Here is a 13,517-nt window from a genome sequence, read left to right on the forward strand (position 1 = left end):
AATATTCTGTTCAAGTTTTTAGGGTTCTAAATAATTGCAGGGTTTTAACTAATATTTGGTGTAAACAATTCTAAAGAGAACCATTCTGTTTTTTAAAAAAAAAATCATCTGAAATTTAAAACACTTGTGATCATTTATGTACACTTGCATTAAAATTCAATCGGAAACTGAAATAATTGTGAACAACAAGTTATTACCATATACAAAACAAATATTTTTTTACTCTTCAACCTAGAAGCAATGCAGATTTAACTTAATTTATAAAAAAGGAATTTCATCTACGAGGTGTGATCAAAAAATACAGTAAATGAATTTTTATAGTGGCAACTGCCGATGCTACATCCATATGCTGTAATTTATCCAATAGCGTGATTAACTGAGACAGGCAGGGACAAGTTGTAACACGTTCGAGCTTGCCAGTCAGCTGCCAGAGACGTTAGAGTGAGGTTGTGTTTATCGTGGCTGTTGCGCAACATGGATTTTGAACAACGCATTAACATTAAGTTATGTTTTAAGTTGCAAAAGAGTGCCAAAGAAGCTCACGAAATGTTAGAATCGGTGTACGGCGATAATGTGGTAACTTTGAAGACTGTGTACAAGAGGTATGACCGATTTAAAAACGGAAATGAGTCTGTTGAAGATGAGCAGCGTGCGGGACGTCCAGTAACCTCAAAAACAGTTGAAAATGTGCAAAAGGTGGAAACAATGGTTCGTTCAAACAGGCGAATGACTATTCGAGAGTTATCGGAAGACCTTAACATCTCGTACGGATCCGTTCAAAGCATTTTAACTAATGAATTGCAAATGAGACGAGTGAGTGCAAAATTTGTTCCCAGACTTTTGAGTGATGGACGGAAGGAAAATTGTGTGTCAATTTGCACGGAGTTGAAGGGGCGTCTTCATGCAGATCCGGCTTCATGAACAAAATTGTAACTGGAGATGAAATTTGGGTCTATGGCTATGACCCTGAGACCAAAATGCAGAGTTCGCAATGGAAAACCAGTTCATCTCCTCGCCCTAAAAAGGCACGTCAGTCAAAATCCAACATCAAGGTCATGCTCGTTGTTTTTTTCGATAGTGAGGGCATAGTGCGATCAGAGTTCGTTCCAAGGGGAACAACTGTAAACTCTGAACTTTATAAGGGTGTACTGCAACGTTGCGAAACGACGTACGAAGAAAGCGACCAGAAAAATGGACTAATGGCTTCCTTCTTCACCACGACAATGCGCTGTATCACACCTTGCTTCTCATTCGCGAGTTTTTGGCCAAAAAAGTGTTCCTGTCTGTCCACATCTGTCGTACCCACCGGATTTAGCACCATGCGACTTTTGGCTCTTCCCAAAAATTAAAACTGTGCTTAAAGGAAAAGATTTTGACACCATTGCTGACATTGAGAGGGCCACGACCGAGCAGCTGAAAGCCCTTCCGAAAGACGCCTTCCACAAATGCCTCCAGTCATGTAGTCAACGTTGGGATAAGTGCATTGCTAGCCAAGGACAGTATTTTGAAGGAGATTAAATCGAATTCTATGTAACCTTATTACTTTTTTTAATAAAAAATTATTCACCGTATTTTTTGAACACTCCTCATATTTTAATTATTGTACTAGAATATAATAACAAAAAACAAATGTTTTCATCAGCAAGGGTCTGTCTATTATTTTTTCACCTTATATTTCATCAAAGTAATTTCATTTTATTTTTATTTTTTTATTCTTGGGAGGTTTTTGTATTAGTTTATGAAATGGGGGATTTGTAATTATTCTAATTAATCTATTTTTAATTGTCTTTATTATAATTACAGATATTGTTATTTATACAAATTACATTTGTAAATATGATCTGAATTCTATCAGATTTATAAAATATTAAAAAAATACATTTCATGTTCATTAAAATCTATTTCTTACTGCTATTTATTTAAAGATTGGGTCATACACTTAAATTGTTGTTGCTAAAGAAATTTCTTGATTTGTAATTTTGGTAATATTTGATAACAATCAAAATCAGAATAATTAAACTTTTAAAAATATTTACTCTTACATAATTTGTTGTTTTTTAGTACCTTTTCTATGATCTTAGTCAGAAGACCTTGCTTTAATCTTTAATCCTCTACATTATTGCTAGATACTGATCATAGATTCTTCTTCATTGCTAGATTTAATAGAAAAAGATCTGGAAAATTAATACCAAGATAAATACAAGACGCAGTTCAAAAGTAAGGGCCAGTGAGCTATAAATAGTGATTGACAACACAGACTGGTTTGCACATGTGTAGAAGCTTTAAGCAATCTTTTGGGAATGTAACTGCCACATTGCTGTCAGTTCACTGTTGTTTGGTTTTGTGTGACAGTATGTTAAAATTAGTGCAATAACAAATCCTGCCGGTTGTGAAGTTCGATCAGTAATTAGATTTCTAAACGCAAGAGGACGTAATGTTGCTAAAATTCACTGTCAATTGTATGAAATATATGGGCCTATTGCAATGAGTGAAAAAAAGGTGAGAAAATGGTGTCATCAGTTTAAGGAAGGCCGTTCAGATGTACATGATGAACAGAGAAGTGGCATGCCTAGTGTCCAGATTTACAATCTTATTGAAAATGTGCATGCAGAAGTGAGAGAAAATCATTGCTTTATGACCATCTTTCTCTAGAATTTCCAAAAATTTCAGACAGCATTGTTGAGAATCATGACTGACACTTTAGGCTATGATGTGTGGGTGTTGAAAATGTTGGCAAATGCTCACAAAGATCTTAGAATGACATCTGCATGTGCTTTTTTCTGCTGCTTTATTCACGAGGGAGACAATTTTTTTCCCATATTGTCACTGGTGACAAAACGTGAATTTCAGATGTGTTTCATCTTATCTGAGATGAAACAGTCCACGCAGTGGCATCATTCCGGTTCACCTAAACCAAAAAAAAATCAATCAATCCCAGTCTTGAAGTAAAATCATGGCAACTGTATTCTGGGACCATAAGGGTATTCTTTGGATTATTTCATGGAACCTGGAACATCCATTTCATTGTAAGTCTATTGGGAAACACTTTCTAAACTGTTTCATGCCATTAAAAACTGTGATAGGGAAAAACTGTGCTGAGATCAGTTTGTTCTTCACGATCACGCATGACCACACACAGCTGCATGCACAACAGAAACAACTCAAAAATTTGGATGTGAGATTCTTGATCATCCCTTACAGTCCTGATCTCATGCCTAGTGACTACCAATCTCTTCCTACACCTCAAAAAGTGGCTTGTGCCTCAACAATTCAAGGAAAGTGAAGAGTTAAAAATCTTGGTGCAAAAGTGACTAGAATCTCAGGTGTCGAATTTTATGCAGTAAGCTTGAAGAAGCTTGTTTTACAGATATCAAAACTGTTGAAACGAAATAGTGATTATATAGAAAAATAAAGTAAATATGTGTTTAATTGAAACTATTAATAAATTTTCCATTTTTTCAACTGTTCTCATTTTATTATTGATCGGTTCTTACCTTTGAACCTCGCTTCGTATTAATAATTAATATCTTAAGAATTACCAAAGATGTTTTGAAATTGTAAAAAATAAGGCAATGTTATAAATAAAAAATAGATAATATATTAGCGATAACATAAATTAAGTGCAATTTAAATTGTATTTCTTTAATATATAACTTTTTTGTGTGTTCCTATTACTGAATTGTTCAAGAAACAGGAATAAATGGCCAGCCAGTTGGTGTATCTGCTTATTCTTAAAAAAATAACTATCTTCATCCCTACCAAACCAGACAACAGAACTGTTTTCATATAACTCAACACAGTACTTCAGCATACAAGAAAGGGCTTTATTAGGTTTCTGTTGCCATTTTGAATAAACTACCAAACCATTAGAAAAATTTTATTTACCATTTTATTTAAAATAAAAAAAATTATTTTAGAGAAACATTATTTGACTCTGTTGAATGAATTTGTAAATAATACTAATTTAAAAAAAACCTGACTTTTCTGCATTCTATTCAACATCTACATAGGTATGTGTTCAAAATAATCTTTAACAATGCCTTCTAAATTTTGAATTATTTGTTGCAGTTTTACCTTATTATTATTATTTCATTGTTTATATTTAAATAATCTATATGAACATTAATTATAACTTTCTTTACCTTATAATTTATGTTTTTATGTTTGTAATTTATGTTATACGAGATGATTTATATAGTGTATTACTATGCACTGATCATAATAAAATATTTTTTTATTTATGTAGTGGTTATCACACAGGTTTAAATCAGCAGATCTTGAATTTAATTCTCAGCAAAGATCTGGTTTTTTATCCAATGTTTCATTTGTCTTTATTAAAATACATGTTTATCTTATGTTAGGTTATAATAAAAAATTGAAACATTAGCAGTATGTGTAATTTTTACAAATGTAGTACAGTTTATGTAAATGATTTTTGAAAATGTAGTTAAAGATCAAGTATGCAGTAGTTAAAGATTAAAAATCTGTGTGCAGTACTAAATTAAAACCTTTTTTATTATCTAGTAAAAAAATGTTTAAGTAATAGTTATTTTTAAATTCAAACTATATCCATATTACTGTATAATTAATTATAGTTTTCTGTTTGCTTCTTTAAGGGCGTGGTGCAGCTATGATTATTGAAACTTTGAGGTTGTTTTATCACATAGATTGCTTTAAATGTTGTGTTTGTTGTGTGCAACTTGGAGATGGTTTAATGGGTACTGATGTAAGAGTAAGAAATAATAAACTCCATTGTCAGAATTGCTACTCCAGTGATGATGGTAAGATGATTGATTATTGTTTCTATTATACTTTGTTAATCAAACAGTCAAAGCAGCAAAAAAACTTCATTAATCCAAAAGATGGGCAATGTTTTAAGCCACTTGCATACTATTCTAATATTATTTTATTAAACTTAATCTTTTTAAAATTCATATTATTCCTCTGTACTGTTTAATTATACTTAAAATTCCATTAAAATAGAAACCATCAAGTTCAGAATATTGAGCTAACACATATCTTAATTTTACCATGAAAATACTTTTGCGGGATCCTGCATTCTCAGTAATGATTGAAATAATTTAGTTACTGTATAATAAAAATGAAAATTTTGTATTCAATTATATCTTTAATTTGTAGTATTTTATTTTTAATTTTTATTTTACAGTAACTATTATTTCAATCATAAATGAGGATGGGGGATCCCGCAAAAGTACTTTCATGGTAAATTAAGAAAGACATATAATATGTCTTATCTCAATATATTCTGTTCTTGGTGGTTTATGTTTTAATAAAATTTAGAATATAATATTCTACTAATTTTGTAATGTATTATATTAATAGTAAAACCTTTTTAAGGTATCATAATATCTTTTATGAAATTATCATATTAATAATATTTACTAATCATTTTGATTTAGAGTCAGAATTAAAACTTGTTTGTTGATATTTTCTGCATTTTTTCATGCACTGCACACATCAGTTTTATTAAAAAAAAAATTGATTTAGTTCAAGTATTAATGAGTTAGATACAACAAATTCTAATCGAGGTAAATTATTAGTTTCTAACAAGAGCAGGCCATCAATTTACAATGGAGTTTATTGATGCCCTTTTGCAAGCTGATAGGAATTGATATATCATAATGTATATTATTTATATATTCTAATAAAATAATAATCAGCTAACAGATATTTATGTAGTTTTTAACAAATTTTTATAAATAGTATTATTATAAATATTTTTAATATTTATATATTGTAATATATAATTAAGATATTAAATTATATTATAATTATACAATTATTATTATTATTATTATTATAATCATATATATAATCCAACTAAGTACAGAAATTAAAAAGTAAAAAGATGACAACTTATTTTTTCATAACTTAAAACAGTGCTTTTGTGGAAACCTACATCTTCAGTTGTAATTTTTGTTTTTTAATTTTTTTATCAAACTACATATTAAATTCGAAGACATATAAAATATATACATTATGTGGAGTGATATAAAATGAAAATTACTTCTGAAGATGTGGGTTGCCACAAAAGTGCTATTGTAAAGTTATGAAAAAATAAGTGTCATCTTATTTACTTTTTATTTTTTGTGCTTAGGTGGATCAAGTTGGATTATATATATATATATATATTAGTACAGAGGGATATGGGTGTTGAAAAGATTGACCTTAGAAAAAAATATATATATATAAAATAGAATAATATATAAATTATTTTATATATGTGTATATATTCGTATATACATATTGTAAATTGACAGCCTCCCCTTTTTAGTTAAAAGTATAAACCATTATAATTTACTTTCTTCATTCATTATTCACTGGCATGGATATGTTGGGAAGTGTTTTTAACATATTGATTACAATCCTAAATTTATAAAAGCCGTTCAAAATGCAGTTTTATTTTATTTGTTATTTTGAACATATTGATTTTTGTTATCATAAAATTTATATATTTCCGATGAAAAATATCAAAACTCAAAATAGCATACCCTTGATGTGTTATTTGCTTCACAAAGTCACATAACTGGGGAATTACACAACCAATAATGCACAATATCTAACATTATGAGCTGTCAGAATGTTTGTTGAACTATTTCATATACTGAATTTTTTCTGAATTTTTGCAAAATAATTTTGCAAGAAATTTCTGAACTGCAGGAACTTAATTTTTATTATCATTGTAGACATTATTTTCCTGATAGGATGTATACAGTCAAAATGTAACTTTGCAGTTAAATAAATATGCTATAAGTACTTGTTAAATTGTTTATTTTATGGCAGTAATTAATACATAGAAATTTCAGTCAATATCTTCTAAAATATAATAAAAAATACCCAAAACAGTCACATCTCATTAATTGTATTACTAGATTTCCTTCATATTTTTTTTCTGATGAGGGGAGAATCCCAGTTACAAAGTGTCAGACTCGCAACAGGTTCCGCTAGTTGTTATTAAACCTTCATTTATATTTGTTTAGTGTCACTGATAGGGCAGATTGAGAGAATATCATTGGAACAAATTCAAAATAATTACAACTTTACTGTTGCTCGATGTAAACTTAAGCCACTTTAAGAAGTGTAGGCTGAATTGAATGGGTAGTTGTTTCTAAAAGCTGTGACTATATGAATGGTGTGTATTCTGTATTCAACATATGAAACCAAATTTTAATTCTACTACCAAAAGGTAAGCAAAAGGTTACTGTTTCCTTTTCATGCAAAAAGTGCCTTATTTCTTATAAAACAATTGAATAAAATGTTTTTTTAATTGTTCTAGCACACGATATAGAGATTTTATTTTATCATTTTAATTAAAAGGTTTAATTAACAGTTTTTTTTCTTAACTGCTTACAGAAAAGATTTTGCAAATAACAATTAGTTAAAAGACTATAGATAGATTTCTGTTCATCCTCCTCCATAAAAGAAGTGCTTATTTTTAAATGATCCTCAAAACTATGTTAAATAAAATGTAAAAAAAAGAACAGATTTAGTTGAATTTAACTTATGGAAAAAAATAATGTAAAAAGCTATTGTTTATAACCTGATCTCAAAATTTATTGACACATTTACTGTTCTGTAACAAGTGCTGATCATATGTCATCAGATTAACTAATCCAGACCCACTGAAAAAGTTTAAAAAGTACGTTTTATTTAAATTGAATTTTAGATCAATTTATTAATTTGTCTGTATGGGGAGATTTAATCTTTGTTTTATTTTCATTGTTTCAGGTGTAAAATTCAGTTGCGTTTGAAGGAAAAGGTGTGATGATGTGTTTCATTTGAATAAGTTAGATGTTACACCCATATATAAATATGGGTGTAACAATATATAAAGTTAACAAACATATAAAATGATTGTATTACATGTTTATATATATATATATATAAAAAACAATATTGTTATATTGTTATATAATATTGTCACATAATATTGTTATATGTATTGTGAGTTGGATAACCTTTCAAAATGTGTAGATTGAAAGCAGTTAGTTGATATTTGTATTTTATGAACAATGTTTGAACAAATAAATCTTCTCTTGTAAAGATTATATTACACAATAAATATGAATTAATTAGTCTATTTTGTTTGTATAATGAACACGTACCTCGATTGGTAATTTATACTCAAATAAGTACTATTACCAAATTGTTGATATTAAAATATAATTATTATGTTATTTATATTTTATTAAGATTATATTATAAATTTTATTATGTTAATATTTTATTAAAGATCTTTATTAGATTCATTACACTTAATTTTTCTTCTGTATAAAACAGATAATTTTTAAAATTATTGTGTAAAATTATTATTACTTAATAAAATTTTTATAAGCATATTACTCAATTTCATTTCATTGTTAATGTATCTACTATATATACTTTCAGTAACTGTACTTTAGTCAGTGTAATAATTTTTATTATCTATATTTAACATTTCATTTTCATTTTTTGTTTTTTGTAAACAATAATGAAAATAAGCTAATAAAAAGTTGTGTATAATGATATCTGTTAAATGGTGGTACTTTATAAAATATTGAGCACGTTTGGATTATAATAAAAAAAAATATATATTTTTTACCTTTTAATAAGAATAACATAGTGAATTAATGATAAAATTCGTGAATTGTTTTTCATTTTACACTATTTTGTATATAAGTGTATATTTGATAATTATTTGTAAATTTATTTATATAATGTTGAAATATTAATTTTGTTTGTTTCTTATTTGTACAGATTTTATGATAATATAATACAGGTATTATTGTGTAAAAATGCACAATAATACTTGCATTAATAATACCTTTTTTAAATTTATAAAAAAGAAAAAAATGACATAAAATAAATTGATGTATACAATACATATTTTCAGTTTTACATATTACCAGTTTTTTGTTAATATATTTTATTTCATTAAAAAATATTTATTTGGTTTTTTCTTTAATTAAAGAAAAGATTGTTACTTTTCTGTAATGAATTTTTGGCTTGTTTAAACTTTCTTTTTTTATTATTAGTTGTATAATGAAATTTTTATTTTTAAAAATTATACACGAGTGTTGATATTATGTTTATTTATTTTTAATTTTTTGTAATTAAATTAGAATGATGTTAAAGATCAATAAAAAATTATATAGGTAAATACTTGAAAATGTTTAAGAGAGTGTTATCAAGTGTAACGATAATCTTTGTTTCATATTGTCATAATATATTGTTTCATTTAAGTAAAATCTTGTTAATTGGTTATATACGTACACACCTACCTTGTAATGTTTATTAATGATATAATTCAATAATGTACAGTTAGTTTTACCTAAAAATTATTTATGTTTAAAAGATTGTACTTTTTTATGAACTCTTAATAAAATAATATTGAAATAAAATTATCATTTCATGATAAAATTAATTTTGTATAAACACAGTTCGTTACTAGTTTATTTCATGTGTTTTTTAAACTACACCATTAGAGTAATGGGAACAGTAGTCAGAATATAATTAGAGCATGTGTGAAATATAAGAATCATTTGTTTTGTTGCTTCATAAAAAAAAAATCTAAATGCCTGAAGAATATGGTCCACCATTGTTTGAAATCAGACAAAATTATTTCTACTTCTCAGATGTTCATGTTACTGCTATTAATCAACCAATCATAGATTTAATAGCATATAACATATGGTATAAAATATGAAATAAATAAAAATGTTTTATAAAATAAAAAATAAATATGATTAGTCACATTGATTATTTAAAATATAAACAAATGGAATTAATGTTAAGGCAAATACATGAAGATTTTGGTCAGGCATGGCATTTTCACACACTACAAATCATAAAATTTTCATGAAAATCGATATATATATATATATATATGCTGAAATAAATAATGTAAGTATTATATTTTTCTTTTTAATTCATCGTATTCACAACACCGGTGAACGGTGCATATTTTACCACGGTGCATATACGTTTCATATATGACCACGCAATACGCTGTATTATTATTTTTGGCTTTAAAGTGTACTTTCAAGTCTACTGGACCTGACTTTACAGATTCGTTCTGATGCAAACAGTCTATTACAAAAAGTGGAACATTATTTAAAAATTCAGAAGAAATATACACTGGCTGTAGACGCCATTTACCTCAATAGGATTTTTGAAAGTCAAAACATTCTGTACATTTTGTTGCTGTCACCTCTAAACTCGTCGTATGAATAATTCAAATTGAAAAACACTTTGACATTCGTCAGATTACAAGGATCTCTAACTTGTTCATACCCTTAGTGACATCACTATTCCTGGATGTATTACTCAATGCATTTCCTTCTCGTTTGATGTCGTTTGTGTAGTCCAAGTGTTATTATCCGTCTGCGTTATGGCCGACTATGTGAACTTGTCCCGATTACAGAAACCAATAGCTTCTTATTCGATTTAACTACATCGTTCAATTCTACTGTTTCTGAGTGCTGGACGCAAATAGAGTACGTTCCAAGTGATTTTTGTTATTAAAGTATTAACCCATGGTTGGCTTCAGTCGTCACTATAGCATTCACATTGCTACTCGCTCTTATCAATACCAGCTCTTGTTTCACGCATCTTCCCCTTCTTGAAAGACTGCAAATCCCATCAGCATTCCTAGTGGACATCAATATAAAACCGTCTGTTTTCATCAAACTGGAAAATATCTATACTTCTACATGACTTATAGTGTTCTTTTTGCTTGGTCGTAATGACAACATGTGCTTTATAGTGATCATCACCCAGAGGTTTATCAATTGAGTGACTGACCTCTTTTCCATTCAATTCATATTGTATCATGTCAAACATAAACATGACTGGTAATTGTTCACTAAACGCACTTCTGTAGCTTTTTTATACTTTGCGACGCCTGCTGTATCCATTAACGCTTCTTCCACATGAAGAAAACTCTCACACAGTAAAGTATGCATGTACATTTGATTAATTGGCTTACGGGTTTCCTTGCAATTCATATAAGTAGCAGTTATATGAGTAAGTAGCATATAAGTATGGCAAATGACTGTGATATTGTGTGTAGTTTAGCGCCTTATCAGGAGGGTATGATTTTTCATACTTAAAATGACTCATATTACTAAAAGAGTACTAAACTACTACTTGTTTTCTAACAACACTAAGTTGTTAGACAACAACATTTTTTCTAAATGACCCCCTTGAACATCAATTCGACTTTTTTCATGAGATCCTCGTTTGTTAAAGTAGTAAGTCATTATGACACCGTTTGAAAGCCAGATCTTGTTGCATCAAGTTGAGCAGGATTATGCCACTCCTATCTGTAGTTTTTCTATATATTTCTTTAGTCTGGGTATATTTTTTTAAGAGTTTCTTTTCGGCAGCATTCATAGTTCTAGTTTGGCAGCGCATCACGTAATATTCTTCAAACTGTTTGTCATCGGGTTTAATATTTTTTTATATATGACCAAGTTGCTGTGTTTACTCTCATCATCTGGGAGGCGGGTGTCAATTTTTTAGTGATTTATTTTCAGTCGGTATATCAATCATAAGTTTGCTAGCTTGTGCCAAGTCCCAATTAAATTCAATAAGCACTTTATTTTCTGCAATTAATTTTATGTTAAAGTTTTCCTTTGTCATTGTGCACGCCTCAATTTTTGGGTGATTAACATAATATTGACTGGATTTGTGTATTGACGGCAACACTTCACAACATACCCAATTGCAGAACATTTTCGCTTCGGGTTTATTCGGTTTGAGTACCAACATATAAAATCCTGATTTGTTAATAAAAACCATGAAATTTTGCCAATTATTTGGTGTAAGGGCTGTAAGGGGTGCTATATTATGGCATCCCTTTAAGTTGCACCAAGTTATACAGCAATCTTCACTTACATTTATACGTACTGCTTAGTAGTATGAAAACCTCATATTCAAACATAATGTTGACCTTGACCCCTGACAAAATTTTGATGCTTAAACAATATTTTCTAGGATAATATTTTCTAAGTCATATTTTCCAGGATGAGCATGTGTTTCTAGTTAAATTTACATGCTGAAAGAGTGGATTTACTGCAAAATACATTTTAAAACACAGGTTTGAGATGCCTTCAAAATTACAACAAATAATCAATAATCAAATGACACTTGAACCTGAGGGTTTATTTTCACCCTCAAGAAAGGTTATTTACTGAATTGGACGAATGAAATATTCAAAATACATATGGTGTACGCTGAATTTCTACTGATTACATAAGAACTTATCGATAGTACATATGAACTTATTGATAGTACAAATGAACTCGTAAAAGATCGTGTTTATCAACACGAACTACAAAAAACTAGACACACAGATGTATATCAAATTGAGAAAATACTCAAATGAAAAGGTAACAAGGCGTATGTAAAATGGCTAGGATTCGATAAAATTTACAATTAATGGATAGATTTGAGTGACGTTATTTAACACCAAATTTTTTTATTGCTAAAATCATTGAGAAAACAAATACATTATTGATAATATATCTTTTCTGTATATATCCAGATTATAATAATATGGAGCTCTTTGATAGTAGTATAGAATCTGAATTTAAGCCTCAAAGAAATATGAATATTAAATATTCATTTTACTCAACAAACCAATTGAAGGGGAAATTAAAGATTGTATTGAAAATTTTACGAATGATATTGAAAAATATTTTCATTGGGATACATTGCATATAAAAATAATTATTCATGGTGATGGTTTTTGCGATATTGTTGTAATTGATTAATTTTATATTGAACCTGATGAATTTTATCCTGTTTTGTCAAAACATTCTTATCATTTACTTCCAATTACTTCACTTGATGTAATCATATTAACGTCAGGAAGAGATCAATAGTTTATTGACTCAAATTTTTAATCATTTATAAAATAGATAACAATATGTCCACAAGCTCACATAGATTTATTATTAATTATTTCTTTAAGGTAAGGAAAAAACCAATAAAATCTCAAATTATTGATGATTATAATGAGTTTTTTGATCACTATAAATAGGATAAATTACATATAAAAATAACTCTTCATAGTAATGATATTCTTGATCACATAGCATTAGATGAATATTTTAATTATGAAAATGATTTTGATGAGGAATTTGAAAATGATTTGGGAAAATCAGCCACGTTTTATCAATAGTTTATTGAGAATCACTCTATTTATTTCTATATAGATTCACACATAATGTTTCAATTTATTGTTTCAGTTGTATTAATATGTTATTTCATACCAATTTGTATTACACCTGTAGAATAGATATATCAATAGTTTTGTCACAAATGTGTTTTTTATCCATACACATATGTTATTGATTTTCAATAACAAAAATTTCTTAAAAGATGCATGATGAAGGAAGTACAACAGAAAACCCCATCGTGAACGCAAAGATGGGTTACAGATTCAAAAAACAAAGTAGGCATGGCTCTTTATTACCAAACACTATTACATGTATTGTATGCAGTCCTCAAAT

At 28.3% G+C, this 13,517-nt stretch overlaps 1 protein-coding gene across 5 annotated transcripts in view; it reads left to right on the forward strand.

Moving 5' to 3' along the window:
* LOC142328224 (uncharacterized) overlaps positions 1 to 9,401 on the forward strand; it is an 890,790-nt gene extending 881,389 nt beyond the window's left edge. For all 5 annotated transcript variants that reach the window (XM_075371822.1, XM_075371823.1, XM_075371824.1 and 2 more), the window contains 2 exons: positions 4,617 to 4,781; positions 7,750 to 9,401. In XM_075371822.1, coding sequence (XP_075227937.1) covers positions 4,617 to 4,781; positions 7,750 to 7,772 — 188 coding nt within the window. In that variant the 3' untranslated portion in view covers positions 7,773 to 9,401. The remainder of the gene's footprint in view (positions 1 to 4,616; positions 4,782 to 7,749) is intronic.
* The last annotated feature ends 4,116 nt before the right edge of the window (positions 9,402 to 13,517 follow it).

This window comes from Lycorma delicatula, chromosome 7, assembly GCF_047948215.1.
Source record: "Lycorma delicatula isolate Av1 chromosome 7, ASM4794821v1, whole genome shotgun sequence".
Lineage (NCBI taxonomy): Eukaryota > Metazoa > Arthropoda > Insecta > Hemiptera > Fulgoridae > Lycorma > Lycorma delicatula.